General features: G+C 41.6%; 1 protein-coding gene across 6 annotated transcripts in view; it reads left to right on the forward strand.

The window, feature by feature from the left end:
* LOC144577854 (uncharacterized) overlaps positions 1-20,696 on the forward strand; it is a 63,443-nt gene that overhangs the window by 21,970 nt on the left and 20,777 nt on the right. For 4 of the 6 annotated variants that reach the window (XM_078338472.1, XM_078338475.1, XM_078338476.1 and 1 more), the window contains 2 exons: positions 1,668-1,761; positions 3,247-17,347. In XM_078338472.1, the coding sequence (XP_078194598.1) occupies positions 1,668-1,761; positions 3,247-3,456 (304 nt within the window). In that variant the 3' untranslated portion in view covers positions 3,457-17,347. Of the gene's footprint in view, positions 1-1,667; positions 1,762-3,246; positions 17,348-20,696 lie in introns of those variants that run through there. The other 2 variants (XM_078338474.1, XM_078338473.1) reach the window with 1 other exon arrangement.

Consider the following 20,696-nt stretch of genomic DNA (forward strand, 5'->3'; position numbering starts at 1 on the left):
TCCAATCCAATGGGCAGACAGTTTTACTGGCACACAGTCATGCCCATTCTATACGTTGTCTATGCTGCTTTTATGTGAGAACATCAGAGGTGAGTACAGTTGACCTTTGAACAATTTGGGGGTTAGAGGATGCCAACCCCCTGTACAGTCAAAAATCCACATAGAACTTTTTTTTTCCTTCTGAGACAGAGTCTGTTTCTGTCACCCAGGCTGGAGTGCAGTGGGGCCAGGCTGGTGTTGAACTCCTAGCCTCAAGTGATCTACCCACCTCGGCCTTTCAACCTGCTGGAATTACAGGTGTAAGCCAACACTCCTGGCCCTATGTATAACTTTTGACTTTCTAGAACCTAACCACTGATCGCCTACTGTTGACCAAAGCCTAGCAATAACAAATAGTTGATTAGTATAAGGTGTAAAGCCACCATGCCTGGCCCCACATAGAACTTCTGATTCTCTAGAACCTAACCACTGATAGCCTCCTGTTGACCAAAAACCTTGTCAATAACAAACAGTTGATAAATACATATTTTGTATATGTACTATATACTGTGCTCTCTATATACTTTATAATAAAATAAGCTAGAGAAAAGGAACTTGAAAAAATAAGGGGCCAGGCGAGGTAGCTCACACCTGTAATCCCAACACTTGGGGAGGCTGTAGTGGGCAGATCATCTGAGGTCTGGAGTTTGAGACCAGCCTGGCCAACATGGTGAAACCCCTGCCTACAAATATTAGCCCAGTGTAGCGGGAAACTGTAATCTCAGCTGGTCGGGAAGCTGAGGCAGTAGAATCGCTTGATCCTGGGAGGTGGCAGTTGCCGTGAGCTAAGATCACGCCATTGTACTCCAGCCTGGATGACTTGAATGAAACTCTCTCTCAAAAAAAAAAATAATAATAATAATAAGGAAGAGAAAATCTAATTACTCTTCACTAAGGGGAAGCAGATCATCTTAAAGGTCTTCCTTGTTGTCTTTATTTTGAGTAGGCTGAAGGGATAGGAAGAGAAGGGGTTGGTCTTGCTGCTTCCAGACTGGCAGAGGTGAAAGGAAGTCCATATATAAGCGGAATCCGCACAGTTGAGACCACATTGCAGAAGGGTCAGCTCTAGTTGCGACAGATTCTATAGAGCCCACCACGACTAAAACATGTATTATTGGACCCTTTAGAGGAAAACTTTCTCACCACCTGGCCTGAAGTATCACTGGCCAAGCCTAAAGGTAGGTTGAGGAAAGGATTCAAACTCCCAACCCATGAGCCTTCCAAGCAAAACTCTGTTCCAAAAGCTCAGGTTTTGTTTTTCCATCTTGGATAATCAACAGTCACTTTGATTTTAGCTCTGTATTTCAGTGAGAAACTTTTTTCTTGGAGAAAAACTTGTTGAGAATTAGAGGGAAAGAAACGAGAAGTACTAACCATGTTTGTTAGTTCTCATGTAAACTCATTCCAGGTAGGTCACCCCTTATCCACTAAATAGAAAATCTTCTCCTGCAAAAATGTGACCTGTTAGTAAAGCCTAGAAACCGTCATTTATCGTGTTTTCTTTTGTGAATAGTTTTGGTGTTTGTGTCCCTTTTGTGAGATTCAAGTTTTCTTCCCTGAGAACTGCATCCGCCCGACATGAGCAGTGCTCGTGGCCTCATGGTGCCCCGCCTTCCCCTCTCTTTCAGTGTGGGTGACATCCACTTTCTGGTGCTCCAGAACCTGATCCGGAGCACGCTGGCCCTCTCGGACAGTCAGATGAAGTCTTACCAGTCATTCCAGGTGGGTACCGGCTGCTCGGCAGCACAGTGGGGACATGGGCCCTTCCCAGGCTGGGCTCATGAGGTGCTGGCCCCTGCTGGTCTCCACCATGGGCTAGCAGGGGCTGATTCCCCCAACATGCCAGCCCACACATCTTTCGACTTTATTTTCTTATCATTGTTTATATTTTTATTTCTTTGTATTTATTGTGTATGTTTACGGCATATCAAACTAGAGGATTTGATATTTGTATACATTGCAGAATAATCACCACAGTCAAGCTGATTAGCACATCCATCACCCAACATAGCACCTTACAATCTCTCCTCCTGGCACATTTCAGGTGTACAGCATCAAACTGTCACCTGTCATTACCAAGCTGTGAGCCTCCAGGGCTCAGCATCTTATAGAACTGAAGCTTTGCAACCCTTGGCCAGCTTCTCCTCATCTTTCTCTTTAGTCTTTAAAGCATGGGAACGGGATCCAGTGACCTCCACAATCCCTCCCAGAGCTGAAGTTGTTAAGTCTAATGTTTAAGACAGAAAACGAAGCAGGAGAGGAAATGAGGCGTGGCAAAAGAAATGAGAGAGTAATTGAGCTTTTCAGATCATTACCTGCGAACACCAAGATATTCTGGTCATGGTAGGTCACTGGGTGGGAAAGCTGCCTTTCCTGTGGACACTGAGTCATCTGTCTCCCAAGGACACAGGTCCATGAGGCTGCTCTAGTGTGGCTGAAGGAAGATGACAGTGAGGAAGGGAAATGGTATCACACCCCCGGTGGAGCATAGGAAGTCAGTGCTCTTACTACTCTTTTACAAATGTGGACACTCGAGGTTCAGAGAAGTTAAATCATACGCCTGAGACCGCACAGCTAAGTCATCACCAAGGACCCCAACAGAGAGGTGCTGAGGGGCCCCAGCCAGAGCTACCCAGGGCCTCATACTCCCCCAAGTCATCACAAAAGTGAATTCTAAGAAGGACCCGTTCATTTTGCATTTCATCTCTAAGCCTAAAAATCTTCTCCTGGCTTACATTAACAAGTTGACCTGATTGGGAATATGAGGGGAAAGAAAAAGAAAACAAAGGGACTTTTCTGTACCCACTGATGAGTTTGGATGGTTGAGAACCCGATGGTTAGGGTGCCTGGGAGTCCACAGAGAGATCTTGTAGCATGTAGAGCCCAAGCCCCACCATCAGAGACTCCAGTTAGGAGCAGCAGAGTAGGGCCCTGACAAGAGTGTGCCACCGCCCCCAGTCCTGAAGGGGCCCATGGGCCAGCCTTGCAGAAACAGCAGTGTCAACCCTGCGGGGGACCACATGTGCTTGTTGCATTCCCAGGCACGTGCTTGTTACTTTGGCCACAGTGGGGCAGGGAGGACAGGGGGAAATGGAGCTGGTTCAGGAAAATGCCCTGCTTCAGAGCAGCACCCTGGCGCTAGTCTTCGCTGTGGCCAGGCCTCGGCACACCCAAGACTGAGTGTGCCTGTGATCTCTCCTGTTTCAGTCATCACCTGGAGGGTCTCTGTGCCTCCTGCAGGGACACGTGGGACCATCAAACAGAGAAACCCAAGAAATGTCCTCCATATGCTTGCCATGCCTCGTGTTTTATTTCCTCATGCCTGTTTTTCACATCCGGCCAAGGATACACATTTTGAAGTGGAAGGCCAGTATCAGTGCCATGCACCCCTCTGCCACCCCAGCATTTTGCAGATGAAGAAAGCAAAGTTCTGTCTGAGCCTGAACTTGCAGAGAAAATCATACATGGTATCGGGTAGAAGTTCCAAATAAACAGTCCACAGACCACATTCTGTTGGTCTCACACTTGTTTAAAAGGTAAAAAACAATTTTGTTTTCAAATTAACTTCCAACATTGCACATAGGAGTCCAAATTTCTGACTTCTGGCTTTGGGGTGGGCCTTCCAGCTCTTCTGCTCATTAGGGGCTCAGAGCTGGAGGGGACTTTGGGGATTTTTTTATTGCATTTTAGGTTTTGGGGTACATGTGAAGAACATGCAAGATTGTTGCGTAGGTACACACATGGCAGTATGATTTGCTGCCTTCCTCCCCATCACCTATATCTGGCATTTCTCCCCATACTCTCTCTCCTCGACTCCCTACTTCCTGCTGTCCCTCCCCTATTTCCCCCTGACAGACCCCAGTGTGTGATGCTCCCCTCCCTGTGTCCATGTTTTCTCATTGTTCAACACCCACCTATGAGTGAGAACATTCGGTGTTTGATTTTCTGTTCTTGTGTCAGTTTGCTGAGAATGATGGTTTCCAGGTTCATCCATGTCCCTACAAAGGACACAAACTCATTGTTTTTTAAGGCTGCATAGTACTCCATGGTGTATATGTGCCACATTTTCCCTGTCCAGTCTATCATCAATGGGCATTTGGGTTGGTTCCAGGTCTTTGCTATTGTAAACAGTGCTGCAATGAACATTCGTGTGCATGTGTCCTTATTGTAGAACAATTTATAATCCTTTGGGTATATACCCAGTAATGGGATTGCTGGGTCAAGTGGAATTTCTATTTCTAGGTCCTTGAGGAATCGCCACACTATTTTCCACAATGGTTGAACTAATTTACACTCCCACCAATAGTGTAAACATGTTCCTATTTCTCCACATCCTCTCCAGCATCTGTTGTCTCCAGATTTTTTAATGATCGCCATTCTAACTGGCTTGAGATGGTATCTCAATGTAGTTTTGATTTGCATTTCTCTAATGACCAGTGATGATGAGCATTTTTTCATATGTTTGTTGGCCTCATATATGTCTTCTTTTGTAAAGTATCTGTTCACATCCTTTGCCGACTTTTGAATGGGCTTATTTGTTTTTTTCTTGAAAATCTGTTTTAGTTCTTTGTAAATTCTGGCTTTAGCCCTTTGTCAAATGGGTAGGTTGCAAAAATTTTTTCCCATTCTTTTGGTTGCCGATTCACTCTAATGACTGTTTCTTTTGCTGTGCAGAAGCTGTGGAGTTTGATTAGGTCCCATTTGTCTATTTTGGCTTTTGTTGCCAATGCTTTTGGTGTTTTAGTCATGAAGTCCTTGCCTACGCCTATGTCCTGAATGGTTTTGCCTAGATTTTCTTCTAGGGTTTTTATCGTGGTAGGTCTTAAGTTTATGTCTTTAATCTATATGGAGTTAATTTTAGTGTAAGGTGTCAGGAAGGTATCCAGTTTCTGCTTTCTGCACATGGCTAGCCAGTTTTACCAACAACATTTATTACACAGGGACTCCTTTCCTCATTGCTTGTTTTTGTCAGGTTTGTCAAAAATCAGATGGTTATAGATGTGTGGTGTTGCCTCCAAGGCCTCTGTTCTGTTCCATTGGTCTACATCTCTGTTTTGGTATGAGTACCATGCTGTTTTGATTACTGTAGCCTCATAGTATAGTTTGAAGTACAGTAGTGTGATACCTCCTTCTTTGTTCTTTTTGCTTAGAATTGACTTGGCTATGCGAGGGGGATCTTTTTCACTGTACCCCACCTCCAAACCAGAAAGCCCAGTCCCATGGCAAAAGCCAGGCCCCCGCCTTCCAGTCAGGCCTGTCCCCAGTATTATTAGGTTTGGGGGTTGCATGAAAAAGGACAAAGAAGGATGGGGAGAAATGACACTGATGGTGTAAGAAGCAGACACCAGGAAGTAAAAATGCAATAGAGGCCAAGAATCATACTTGGGAGACTCAGCTAGGAGACTGCCTAGAAAAGGGGGAAGCTAGCAAACCTACTGCAAAGGTTTTGCCTATTCTTTGGCTCAGGATATGTCAATCTCAGTGCCAACAAATAAGCAGAAACTTAGCTGTGCCCCCTAGTGAAACTCAGTGGCATGTTTACAATATAGATAAGCACACTGCCGCTGTGAGCTAAAGACAATTTTTCTCTCATTTGAAGAATCTGCAATGCTACTTTCTGTGTAGAGGCCTGCAACTCCTTGTTAATATGCAGGACTATACACAGGAATCTGACTGAGAAGAGTCAATATGATTATAAGAACTACTCCCAAAATATTTTACTCTTTCCTTGGTCAATCATTCTAACTACAGTGTTTTTCCCCCCAGAAACTTATCCCTACCTTTTTGATCTAGTAGTAATGATACCATGAAGAGATTATTGCTGGTGAATAATAGAATGCTGGTATTCATTCACAGACATTTAGTAAGCCTACTCAGTGCCAGACACCGTGTTAGATATACAGTACTTATTATAGCCCAGGCTGTGTCCTGAGCCCTCTACGTATGTTAACTCACTTCACCATCACAACAGCTCTAAGATATAGGCACTTTTACTGATGAGGAAACTGAAGTGTAGAGAGGCCACACAGCCAGCTAGTGCTAGAGGCAGAATTTAAACCCAGGCTATCTGGCTTCAGAGTCTATATTGCTAATCATTATGCCACGCTACCTTGAAGACAAATGTCTAGCATAGGTCTCATCGTCCAAGACTTTAAAAGTCTAGTGGGTGTATCCCTAGAGTCTGTCATCCTTTCAAAAGGAAAATTCCAATTTCCAGCTCCTCCTGCCCTCTTTAAGCATGGAGGATGGCAGTGGTTGGACACCAAGATAAGGGCCACTGAAAATAAACCTGTATTTCCTTTTCAGCTTCCCACTGTAGAACAGGCCGATAACCACTCTAAATGACAATTGGATGATCTTCTCGGGCTTGTAATAACAAAACTTCAACTGAAGATTGCTTTAGGGTGATTTATTTGATCCCAGAAAATGATGCACAAATTAAACCACACTCTCCCAGTGAATTACACTATAATTGCAGCGAGGGAATTTATTACTTTCTTTAAAAGGAGTCTGGGCAGATGAACACATTTGGTAGAAAAACAGAAGCCAATGCAGACAGCCCATGGGCAGTGAGCATTGCAGGTTTAAGTATTGCCATTACTGAAATAGCAGCTAAATACACCACAGCATTGGTCCTCTAGGATCCAAGTCTGATCCAAATTTCCACACAGTGAGTTAATGATGCAAGTGGAGAACAAAATGCAACTGAAGAAGGAAAACAAACAGTCAAAGGCACTGTTGACAGAGATCCTATTTCCAGTAATTCAGAGGCCTGAAAGGGAGGGATGAAAATTAACTCTGCAGATGGATGGAATGCTGGTGTCCCAGGTTGCAAAGCAGTAACATAAGCTCAGATATAGATTCTGGCACCTGACAACCTCCTCATCATAACAGACAACCTGGGGAACTGCCTGCTTTTTGCAGGTACTAAGCAGTAGTTGAGATAGGGCCAGGTAGGACTGGGCAGCTGGGATACCAGGGCTGATCTTGCATGTAGCTGAGGTATTCAGTTCCTCATACGGTCCAATTGATGCACTCATTCCAATAACAAGGCTTGCTATTCTTTCCTTGGATACTACTGTCTTTGGGCTCTCCTCCTTAGCATCTTTTTTGTAATTTCCGGAGTGAGAAAACCCACTGCATTTAGGTGCTGGGCTCTGGAGTCAGAGAGATGTGAGTTTACATCCTTCTTAGCTATTTAGGTTTGGACAGGTCAGAGTCTCTCTAATCTTTAGACTGCTTAGTTGCAAACTTGGGCTGATGATGCCCAGTTCACTGAATTGTGTTAATTGAAATAATGTATATAATTAGAAATCATTATTCTGTTATTAAGGGATTCACATTCATGTGTGACTCATAAGATCTAGGTTTTCTAAAGAAAGGTAAAAATGTTATAATAACAACATTAGTAAACCCAGGCTACTAAAATTTCTGAGTTGGAAGAGATATTGGAGATCACCTGGGATAGAAAGGATGCTGAATAAAAAAAGAAGGTGGAAAAGAGGAAGGTGAGGAATTGAGGCATTTCAAAGACAAATTTCATCTTAATTCATTCTCCCCCACACACAAAAATCTTTCTTGAATGTCAACTATGTGCAAGGCACCATGCTAGACATTGTCATTGCCCTAAAGATTGCTAGAGTCTAGTAGGGCAGGTAAGGTACAAACCCATCTTGTGCTAAGAGAAAGGTTCTAAGGACAAGCACATGTCCTCCTGGAGGGAGATCAACCAAAGGTCCTTCCCTGGCAGGCTGCCTCGTCCATCTGCCAGTCTTTCCTCTGATAAAGGTCCCCAAAACAAGCAGTTTCATAGCTGCCCCTCCCTGGTCACCAATTCTGTGCCTCAAACTGTGACAGGCAATTCTTTCCAATGTCTAATGGACACATCTTGTGTCATGGTTTAAATCCAATTCCTCTTGTCTGTTCTCAAGGAAGATGGAGAGCAGCTGGCCCCCACCTTCTGCATAATAACCCTCTCAGGGGTTGGACACTGTCATTAAGTTGCCCTTGAGGTCTGCATTCATTATCCATTGGGGACTGACTGAAAAAACAAGATGCAGACATTGTACTTCATTTTCATGGCAAATGAGTTCCTGAGGGAATGTGACAGGACCATGCAAGTTGCCTTTGGCCATGGAAAAGATATGGGGTAAGCAGCTACAAGGCAGTCAGTGATTTTCTCCCAAGGACAGGAAATAGACTCTGATGCATCCTGATAACCCTTCATCACTACTGTCACCCACAGAAGTTCATCCCAAACTTCAGTTTTAGAGGACAAGGGAAATTTGTGCCCTATCGAGACAGTCATCTTCTTAGGGAGAACCAGGCAGGAAAATGAGTAAAGAGAAATAAAGACTATATTTTTAGTTCAGTACTAATTTGATCTCATATTTTTGGTTATTTAAAAAGATACACCTATTTATGTATGAATCATACTTTTTATTTTCTATATTTTATAGTGCCCTGCTGGCTAGGGACAGACTGGCCCTCCCAGGGCTGGTTAATTCCTAGATAGCAAAGGACTCTGCTGAGGGTATCTTTCATATGCACACCAACCAATCCAAGGGCCGTATCTGCCACCACAACTTTATCTAACTCTCATACAGCAAGCCAGAATTTCCCCTGCCCTAATCACCCCAGGACCAAGTGTCAACCAACCAGAGACCACCTTTATAACCCAGGGCCTGCTCAAATTATCAAAACTACTATCCAACTTCCAAACTTGCTCATACTTGCCTTCTTTGTCTCACCCATTACTTCCTGGAAAAACACAATAAATGCTCTGGGCCATGCTTCCCCTCTCCTCCTGCTGCCTCCTGACTGACCCTGATACTTCCCCACATGGCCCTACATGGCATGACATGGACCCTTCTCTTGAGAAGTATAAGAAAGAAAACTTCTTTCAATGGCATTGACATCTCTGTGTCTGTCACCTAATCGTACCTGATTAAAACAAATTCTGAGTATCTTAGTCTGTTTTGTGCTGCTATTTAAAAAAAAGACAAACAACAACAAAAACTTACAGTTCTGGAAGCTGGGAGCTCCAAGATCAAGGTGCCAGCATACGGTAAGGGCCTTCTTGCTGTGTTCTCACATAGCAGAAGGCAGAATAAGAGAGAGCAAACCCACAAACTAGAGTGCTTTTTATAGCCATATTAATCCTAAACATCTTCCAACCTCCCACTATTGTATTGATGGTGAAGTTTCCAACATGTGAATTTTGGAGGGGACAGAAACATTCAAACCACAGCACTGGGTAAAACTCTGGAAACAATTTATCACATCTTAAATCATTTAGATAGCATGCCTCAAATTGTAGTAATATTAAACCACAAAGTACTTAATATTGTTGGGTAATTTACCCATTGCTGAGGTAGTAATTTCCAATCTAAGGAGTACTTGGTTATTTGCAAATACTGAACATTAAGGTTCCTTGTATTTTGTTATACTTATCTCTCAGAAGTTCAACATTTGATAGACATCAGCTTTCAAGAGGTATTCAGAGGTAACTCATTCATCATTTCCTGTCTAATGGTGTTCAAACATATATATTTTCTGTCCTATGAACTCTATGAAAGGAAACTAGATTTTTGTTAAGTATAAACAAGATTTACATAGTATGTAAATATGTCATTGTTTTGCTATCATCAAAACAAACAAAAAAAAATCCATGGATGTGCATCTTAATTTCCTTGTCAGAATTTCCATCTTCCTTTTTTGCTTTTCTCTCTTATTTTCTACATCATGCTGTCAGTACTCCTCAATTTTCATCAGAGGTTCTTTCCATCTACTTAACCTTTAAGATGAAAAGGCCTTTGTTCTAATCTACCTTCACATACAGCAAATCCCATTTATGTTTGCACTGTAGCTTGTCTCCTCAGACCAGACTGACATGGGGACCTTCACATACAGCAAATTCCATATTGCTGACAGGGAAAGCAAGAGTCTTGGTTAAGTGTCTTGGTCAAAATCATATACCAAGGCACACAATGAATTCAGGACTTTTGACTTTTGGCAACCAATGGGAACCTTGGCCAATAACATTTGTTACAGACTAAATGTTTGTGTCCTCTCCCAAAATTCATATGTTGAAATCTTATCCCTAATGTGACAGTATTTGGAGGTAAAACGTTTGGGAGGTAATCATATCTTCAGGCACCTTGATCTTGGACTTGTCAGCCTCCAGGTCTGTGAAAAAAAGTTTGTGTTTAAGCTGCCCAGTCTGTGGTATTCTGTTATAGTAGCCCAAACTAGGACAATGTTCTTCCTAAAAAGTCTAACACCAAATCTGAATGGAGGTGTAGACATGAGATGAAATGATCTTTTAAGAAACCTTTCAGTCTGAATGTACTTTCTAATAATATCCTGCTAAAGAGTCATCTAGTGATTAAATAATATATCCAGGTATAGTTACTGTAACCCAAAACCCAAGTGCATCCCTGGATATTTACTGCAGACCTCTATACTTGCCCAATAACATAAACACCTTCACATCCTATCTGGTAGATCAATTCTCAGATAGCACAAAGGAGAGAGGGATGACTGATAGTTGGGTAATAGAGTTGATAAAAAAATATTTTTTAAAGATGGAATAATGGGTTAATACCAATAAGATAAAATTTAACAGGGATGTTGCTTCCCTTACCTCAGGCACACTCCCTTTCCTGGTGAAAGGACTTTTACAGTTTTTTACTTATGGTGTAAACCCTGCATCTCCTTTAACATTATACCCTAAGAACTTTCTCATGTTATTAAATATTCTTCAGAAAGATAATTTTCACCAACACATGATATTCCATCTTGTGTTTATATTTAACATTACCCTATTTTTGGCCAGTTATGTCACTTCTCATTATTTACACACATATTAGGCAACAGTAATTATCCTATAAAAAATAATTTAACAGGGACAAATGTAAAGGCCTTTGTTTAGGCTCAAAACCTCAATCATATAATTATAGAATCTATTTTTCTGGGTTTCTAGAAATTTTTAGAAAAAAAACTGTAATTTTTTTAGTTAATGACAAGTGCAATATTCCTCACTAGTGCAACCAGCATGAGGTTAATATCAGGAAGACACATTAGTTCCACTATACTCTGTGCTAGTCACGTTGTAACTCAAACACTGTGTCTGTTCGAGATGTCACCCTTCATAAGCAACATGGACAGATATTTAGAAGACTTCAATAAAATTCAACAATTTATCAGACGAGGGGTAACTTAAAGAAGGGAGAGATTTAATACTGAAGAAGAAATTAGGTTATAAGATCTTAGATTCCAAATACAGGAAGGAACATTTTGGGGAAGATTATATTGACTCCAGTGACTGGAAGCTATATGAAGCAGATTTCAGATGTAGCCTAGAGCAGTTTAAAAAAAAAAAAAAAAGCGGGTGGATCACGAGGTCAAGAGATCGAGACCATCCTGGTCAACATGGTGAAACCCCGTCTCTACTAAAAATACAAAAAATTAGCTTGGCATGGTGGAGCGTGCCTGTAATCCCAGCTACTCAGGAGGCTGAGGCAGGAGAATTGCCTTAACCCAGGAGGCGGAGGTTGCGGTGAGCCGAGATCGCGCCATTGCACTCCAGCCTGGGTAACGAGCAAAACTCCGTCTCAAAAAAAAAAGGAGTCTGCCAAGATGACCGAATACAAACAGCTCCGGTGAGAGCCACAGAAAGCAAGTGACCTCCACATCTCCAAATGAGGTTACCAGATTCATTTCAATGGGTCTGGTTGAGCGCACAGCCCAAAGAGGGCAAACTGAGGCAGGGAGAGGCACTGCTTCACCCGAGAAGTGCATCTAATCAGAGGATGGCGGCTTCCCCCTCCCCCAGCACACTGGTCCAGACACTGCGCTTCTCCCAAAGCCTCTACAACCCACAGACCAGGAGATGTTCACTGGGCTGAAAAGCACCCAAATTACCTGCACGGAGCTGAACAGCAGCCCCAGCTGGTGCTGTGGATTGTCAGCACAGATCTAGGTGGATGCATAGCCAGGAATGCCCTCAGGATGGAGCTACCGGCTCTCCGGAGAGAGGGGTTGCTAAAAGCAGGGAGATGGGTAATAGTCTAGACGGGTCCCTTCCCCACAAAGGGACCAGCAGGCTGGCGCCCTCTCTCTTGAGAGTTTTGCAGCCAGCATATCGGTCAAGCTTGATCCGGAAGAACTGAGCTCGGTGGGGGGAAGGACATCTGCCATTACAGGGGCGGGCCTAATCTCCCAGTGTAAACAAAAGACACGGGAAGCCTATGCAGCAGCCGGACTGAGACCGTGGCAGCCCAGTAGCGCCTCTACAGGCAGACAAGGGACAGTCTCCAGCCTTTAGCAGCTCCCTGATATCAAAGCTAGATAAATCCATGAAGATGGGAAAAAACCAGTGCAAAAAGGATGACATCATCAAAGACCAGATGCCTCTCCTCCAAGGGATCACAACTGCTCACCAGCAAGGGAACAAAACAGGATGGATAATTAGTTTGATGAACTGACTGAAACTGGTTTCAGAAGGTGGGCAATAACAAACTTCTCTGAGCTAAGGGAACATGTTCTAAACCAATGCAAAGAAACTAAAAACCTTAAAAAACTGTTAGACAAAATGCTAACTAGAATAACAAGCTTAAAGAAGAACATAAATGACTTGATGGAGCTGAAAAACAGCACAAGAACTTCGTGAAGCGTACACAAGTTTCAATAGCCAAATGAATCAAGCAGAAGAAAGAATATCAGAGACCGAAGATCAACCCAATGAAATGCAATGAGAAGCCAAGAAAAAAGAGTGAAAAGAAATGAACAAATCCTCCAAGAAATATGGGATTATGTGAAAAGACCTAATCAACACTTCATTGGTTGTACCTGAATGTGACAGGGAGAATGAATCCAAGCTGGAAAACACTGTCCAGGATACTATCCAGCAGAACTTCCCCAACCTAGCAAGGCAGGCCAACATTCAAATCCAGGAAACACAGAGAACACCACAAATATGTTCCTCAAGAAGAGCAACCCCAAGGCACATAATCGTCAGATTCACCAGGGTTGAAACGAAGGCAAAAATGCTAAGGGCAGCCAGAGAGAAAGGTCGGGTCACCCACAAAGGGAAGCCCATCAGACTCACAGTGGTTCTCTCGGCAGAAACCCTACTATCCAGAATAGAGTGGAGGCCAATATTCAACATCCTTAAAGAAAAGAACGTTCAACCCAGAATCTCATATCTAGCCAAACTAAGCTTCATAAGTGAAGGAGAAATAAAATCCTTTACAGACAAGCAACTACTGAGATACTTTTTCACCACCAGGCCTGCCTTACAAAAGTTTCTGAAAGAAGCACTAAACATGAAAAGGAACAATCAGTACCAGCCACTACAAAAATATACCAAATGGTAAAGACCGTTGACACAATGAAGAAACTGCATCAACTAACAGGCAAAAAAAAAAAAACCAGTCAGTAACAAAATGGCAGGATCAAATTCACACATAACAATATTAACTTTAAATGTAAACGACCACCTAAATGCCCCAATCAAAAGACACAGACTGGCAAACTGGATAAAAAGTCAAGACCCATCAGTGTGCTATATTCAAAAAAGCCATCTCACGTACAAAGACACACATAGACTCAAAATAAAGGGATGGAATAGGATTTACCAAGCAAATGGAGAGCAAAAAAAAAGCAGTGGTTGCAATCCTAGTCTCTGATAAAATGGACTTCAAACCAACAAAGATCAAGAGACAAAGAAGGGCATTACATAATCGTAAAAGGATCAATCCAACAAGAAGAGCTAACTATCCTAAATATATATGCACCCAATACAGGAGCACCCAGACTATAAAGCAAGTTCTTAATAACCTACAAAGAGACTTAGACTCTCACACAATAATAGTGGGAGACTTTAACACTCCACTGTCAATATGAGACAGAAAAATCAACAAGGATATCCAGTACTTGAATGCAGATCTGGACCACCCTGACCTAATAGATATCTACAGAACTCTCTATCCCAAATCCACAGAATATACATTCTTTTCAGCACCACATTGCACTTACTCTAAAATCGACCACATAATTGGAAGTAAATCACTCCTCAGCAAATGCAAAAGAATGGAACTCATGCCAAACAATCTCTCAGACCACAATGCAGTCAAATTAGAACTCAGGATTAAGAAACTCAGTCAAAACTGCACAACTGCATGGAAACTGAACAACGTGCTTCTGAATGTCAACTGGATAAACAATGAAATGAAGGCAGAAATAAAGATGTTCTTCAAAACCAGTAAAAATGAAGACTCAACATACCAGAATCTCTGGGACATATTTAAAGCAGTGTCTAGAGGGAAATTTATAGCAATAAATGCCCACATGAGAAGCAAGGAAAGATCTAAAATTGACACCCTATCGTCAGAATTGAAAGAGCTAGAGGAGCAAGATCAAAAACACTCAAAAGCTAGTGGAATACAAGAAATAACTAAGATCATAGCAGAACTGAAGGAGATGGAGACACAAAAAGCCCTTCAAAAACATCAATAAAACCAAGAGGTGGTTTTTTGAAAAAATGAACAAAATAGTCTGCTAGCCAGACAAATAAAAGAAGAATCGAATAGATGCAATAAAAAATGATGAAGGGGGTATCACCACTGAAGCCACAGAAATACAAACCATCATCAGAGATTACAACAAACAACTCTATGCATATAAACCATCAAATCCAGAAGAAATGGATAAATTCCTGGACATTGACACCCTCCCAAGACTAAATCAGAAAGAAGTTGAATCCCTGAATAGAAACCAATAACAACATCTGGAATTGAGGCAGCAATTAATAACCTACCAACCAAAAAAGTCCAGGTCCAGACAGGTTCACAGCTGAAATCTACCAGACGTACAAAGAGGAGCTGGTACCATTCCTTCTGAAACTATTCCAAACAATACAAAAAGACGGAATCCTCCCTAACTCATTTTATGAGACCAACATCATCCTGATACCAATACCTGGCAGAGGCTCAACTAAAAAAACATCAGGCCAATATCCATAATGAACATCAATGTAAAGATCTTCAATAAAATACTGGCAAGCCAAATTCAACAGTGCATCAAAAAGCTTATCCATCACGATCAAGTAGGCTTGATCCTGGGGATGCAAGGCTGGTTCAACATACACAAATCTATAAACATAATCCATCACATAAAGAGAACCAAAGACAAAAACCACATGGTCATCTCAATAGATGTAGAGAAGGCCTCTGACAAAATTCAACAGCCTTTATACTAAAAACTCTCAATAAACTAGGCATTGATGGGACGTATCTCAAAATATAAAAACTATTTATGACAAACCATACTGAACACACAATGAACGCCAATATCATACTGAACTGGCAAAAACTGGAAGCATTCCCTTTGAAAACTGTCACTAGACAAGGATGCCCTCTTACCATTCCTATTCAATACAGTATTGGAAGTTCTAGCCAGAGCAATCAGGCAAGAAAAAGAAATAAAGGGTATTCAATTACGAAAAGAGGAAGCCAAATTGTCTCTATTTGCTGACGACATGATTGTATATTTAGAAGACCCCATCCTCTCAGCCCAAAATCTACTTAAGCTGATAAGCAACTTCAGCAAAGTCTCCAGATACAAAATCAATGTGCAGAAATCACAAGCATTCCTATATACCAATAACAGACAGCCAAATCATGAGCGAACTCCCACTCACAATTGCTACAAAGAGAATAAAATACCTAGGAATACAACTAACAAAGGACATGAAAGACCTCTTCAAGAAGAACTACAAACCACTGCTCAAGGAAATCAGAGAGGACACAAACAGATGGAAAAACATTTCATGCTCATGGCTAGGAAGAATCAACATCGTGAAAATGGCCATACTGCCCAAAGTAATTTATAGATTCAATGCTATCACCTTCAAGCTACCATTGATCTTCTTCGCAGAACTAGAAAAACCACTTTAAACTTCATATGGAACCAAAAGAGAGCCCACATAGCCAACACAGTCCTAAGCAAAAAGAACAAAGCTGGAGGTATCATACTACCTGATTTCAAACTATACTACAAGGCTACTGTAAACAAAACAGCATGGTACTCATACCAAAACAGAGATATACACCAATGGAACAGAACAGAGGCCTCAGAGGCAACGTCACACATCTACAACCATCTGATCTTTGACAAACCTGATAAAAACAAGCAATGGGGAAAGGATTCCCTGTTTAATAAATGGTATTGGGAAAACTGGCTAGCCATCTGCAGAAAGCTGAAACTGGACCCCTTCCTTACACCCTACACTAAAATTAACTCCAGATGGATTAAAAAGTTAAACATAAAACCTAACACCATAAAAATCCTAGAAGAAAACCTAGGCAAAACTATAGGCATAGGCAAGGACTTCATGACTATAACAACAAAAGCAATGGCAACAAAAGCCAAAATAGACAAATGGGATCTAACTAAACTTAAGAGTTTCTGCACAGTAAAAGAAACAATCATTAGAGTGAACTGGTAACCAACAGAATGGGAAAAAATTTTTGTAATCTACCCATCTGACAAAGGCCTAATATCCAGAATCTACAAAGAACTAAAGCAAATTTACAAGAAAACAAACAAACAAACCCATTCATAAGTGGGCAAAAGATATGAACAGACACTTTTCAAAATAAGACATTTATGAGGACAAAAAACACATGAAAAAATGTTCATCACTCATCATCAGAGAAATGCAAATCAAACCCACAATGAGATACCATCTCACACCAGTTAAAATGGTGATCATTAAAACATCAGGAGACAACAGATGCTGGAGAGGATGTGGAGAAAAAGGAACACTTTTACACTGTTGGTGAAAGTGTAAACTAGTTCAACCATTGTGGAAGACAGTGTGGCGATTCCTCAAGGATCTAGAAATAGAAATTCAATTTGACCCAGCAATTCCATTATGGGGTATATACCCAAAGGATTATAAATCATTCTATTATAAAGACACATGCACACGTATGTTCACTGTGGTGCTATTTACAATAGCAAAGACCTGGATCCAACCCAGATGCCCATCAATGATAGACTGGATAAAGAAAATGTGGCACATATATACCATGCAATACTACGCAGCCATAAAAAAGGATGAATTCATGTTCTTTGTAGGGACATGGATGAATCTGGAAACCATCATTGTCAGCAAACTGACACAGTAACAGAAAACCAAATACCGCATGTTCTTGCTCACAGGCAGGTGCTGAATAATGAGAACACATGAACACAGGAAGGGGAGCATCATATATTGGGGTCTCTTTGGGGGAGCTAAGGAAGAGACAGCAGGGGGTGGGGAGGTTGGGGAGGGATAACATGGGGAGAAATGTCAGATATAGGTGATGGGGGGATGGAGGCAGCAAACCACCTTGCTATGTATGTACCTATGCAATGATCCTGCATGATCTGCACATGTACCCCAGAACCTAAAGTACAATAAAAAGAAATTAAATTAAATTTAAAATAAGGAAAAAAACTCTAAAAGCTAGTGACATGATAATTTTAATAGACTGCCTTCCTTCCACTGAGGACTGTGAGATTGGAAGGGCTGGCTAAAATTAGAAATGGTCGAGTTTGAAACAGCTGGTTCCGCCTCCTCTCCATACTCCTGGATGTTAGCATTCTTCAGGGTTCAATCATTGGCCTCTCAACACCTTCTATATGTACCTTGGGTGAACTCAGTCACTTCCACGGCTTTAACAACCACTTATCTAAGGGTAGCTTGTACATCTGTATTTCTAGCCCTGACCTTTCTCTTAAGCTCCTTACCATCTAGAGAAGTCTTTACAAACGTAATATATCAAAATCAGAGTTAATTATCTTCCTGTCGTCATTAGTCAGGACTAATGTGTGTTTCAGAAACACTAGCTAGCATAGGCAAAAACAGTAATTTATTGGCTTATGTTAACCAAACCATGATAGGAATTAAGCCAGCTTCAGGATGCTTGAAATCAGGAACCAAAAAAGCACCAGAACTCTCTTTCCTTCTGTCTCTCATATTTGCTTCTCTCTGTGTTTCAGTTTTTCCCTACTGAATACCAGCTTTGTACACATATAAAAGACAAAACCATTAGCATCTCTAGAGTTGATACTTCCCAGATCCATCATCAGATTTCCCTTAGTGACAATTCAAAATTCAAAAATACCAGGGAAGGGGTCAGATTGGGTCACACAACCATACTATGGACCAAGGTAGAGAGTATGAGACACTGTGACTGAACCAGCTTGCATCTAGTATCCACCCCTAGAACAATCCCTATAGATAAGGACATAGGATCTTGTATTCCAAAAGGTAGGGATGGGGTAGGGGTAGAAAGCAGCTCTTCTTAGGTTCACCTACGTAAGTGGCAGCAGGGGAGAACAGGTTACCACTGCTGTTCCAGGAAAAGAGAGCAGTGCCCACCACACTCTCAAACCATGTTCTGTCTTCCACATTGTCAATCTCCACTAATGACATCCCTGTGAACCCAGTCTTACACACTGTGCCCCAACTTCTTAAAAACTCTGGTCAGTTCCTCAAACCAAACCCAAACTCCTTAACTTAAAATACAAATCCCTTTTCAACCTGGCTCAACATACTTTTTTTCTCCCCAGATTATTCTGTTCCATTCCCACTCCCTGCTTTCCCCGCACGACCACACACTGCTGCACATGCAGCTCTTCTTTAGACACCCAGAGCCCTTTCTCTACACATTGGTCCATGATTTGCTGGGATTGGATTATCTTTTTTCCCCGTCTGTCACATGGTATTTTTATATAAGATTCAGGCAAAATGTGGCCTTACCCTTAGGTTATACCTACCCTACTCTACAGGAATATCTGACTCCTTGACTTTTTGCATTTCCTATGATAGCGAATCCATGTCTCTGACCAGCACTTAGCACATGGATTTGTTTGATTACAGAACTGTCTCCTTAGAAGGCCAAGAGCTTCTGGAAGAAAAGGACCACACTTTGTTCATCTTTGACATTAATCCAGCACAGGGCCTGGCATATAACTACTAGCACATAGTGGACAGTAAATAAATATTTACTGACTAAAGCAACAATTAAAAACTTCTCATTTTAAGATTTGTTTGGTAGTTTTAATATCGCAACCACATAGTAACAAAACTAAGACTTTCTTCCTCCCTCTCTTCCTTCCTTCCTTCCAGAATTAATGGATGTTTCCTTTGTTTTCATTATTTCCATTCAAAATGCTTCAAATTTATCCAATCCTATTGCAGCACCCACCACCAGTATTGTCATCAGCTGCTGAACCATTTTCCCTGTCATTAGTTCAAAACGGATACGTATTTTATTTTCCTTAGCTTTGAAAATATACACTAAATCTCACAATCTAGATATTATAAAAGTATTAGGTGATTATAGTTGTTTCTGTTGAAGTTGGCAATGAAAAGTACAAGAGACATCCAAAATCATACTATCCTTATCCATAACCCTGTCCTGCCCCCCGGCCCACTAAGGGTTTTCTGGAATGGATGAGAAACAGATCTGCCTGGAAACCAAGGGAAATGGACATTAAGAACTCAAAATCACAGATCTATTCTCATTTATGTTGCCTGGCCTTTCTGTAGCTTGTTTTTTCTCCCCTGCATGCCAAGTTCCATACTTATGTTTCTTGAAGTGAAAGACTGGGTGAGATGTGACACCATGCCACTGCAGTATGACTTCTCCCAGACCATCGGAAATCTACTCATGGCCCCAGAGGCCCTTCTCCTGGAACAAGCCAGAAGTAATTATTGTATCTAAGTCTTGAGAAACTAACATATGTCAGACATTGTGCTAAGTGCTCCATATACTCACACAGCCTCAGGTCATTCTCACAACAGCATTAAAATGTGAGGAAACAGCAGTTCTGAGAAGGTGGTCAATTTCTCCAACGCTATGTGGCTAGAAAGTAACAAATGTGGGTCTGCTGCTAGAATTACCAGACTCCAAACCCGTTTGTTTGTTTGTTTAACACATTGCTTTTCAAACACAATATCCTGACATATACCTTTAGCAGTGCTAATCTCTTGCTACCAAAAAATCCTTTAAATGAACAATATCAGTGCTAAGATCTTGGATATATATGGCTGTAGCACAACACAATTCCATTGGAAGACAGATGACAAGTCTGGGAATCACGTTGCCGGGCGTCTCTGCCTGGTTCTGACATGGGAACATGTCAGATTGCAGCCATTCAGTTCTTGTCCTTCACAGTCATAGACTACCTGGCCTCACCTCAATTTTGTAGGAAGAATGTAAAAGTTATACCTTTAACATATTTGTAGTATACCAGTTAAACCCTTAAGACTTTGAGAGAAGGATTTCAGAAACATCTGGAATTGATATGGCCTATGTTTCCATTTGAAACTAAGTTTATGGCCCATCTTTTCTGACACACCTTTTTTTTTTTAAGGGCATAGAATATCCTATCTTAGGAGGCATATTGTGTTCCGAGGTGTTAACTTTACAATTTTAAGAACCCGAGTTTTTATTTCAGCCAAGAAGGCAGGCAAAACCTGGGGGCGCCGTAACTTGAGAATGATGGAGAACACAGCCAGGAGGCAGGGCCAGGAGTAAATAAGAAGCTGGGGAGTATGGCCAGACAAACGTTAGGGGATTAAGTCTTTCTGGCGAGGT

This window comes from Callithrix jacchus, chromosome 9 (assembly GCF_049354715.1).
Source record: "Callithrix jacchus isolate 240 chromosome 9, calJac240_pri, whole genome shotgun sequence".
Lineage (NCBI taxonomy): Eukaryota > Metazoa > Chordata > Mammalia > Primates > Cebidae > Callithrix > Callithrix jacchus.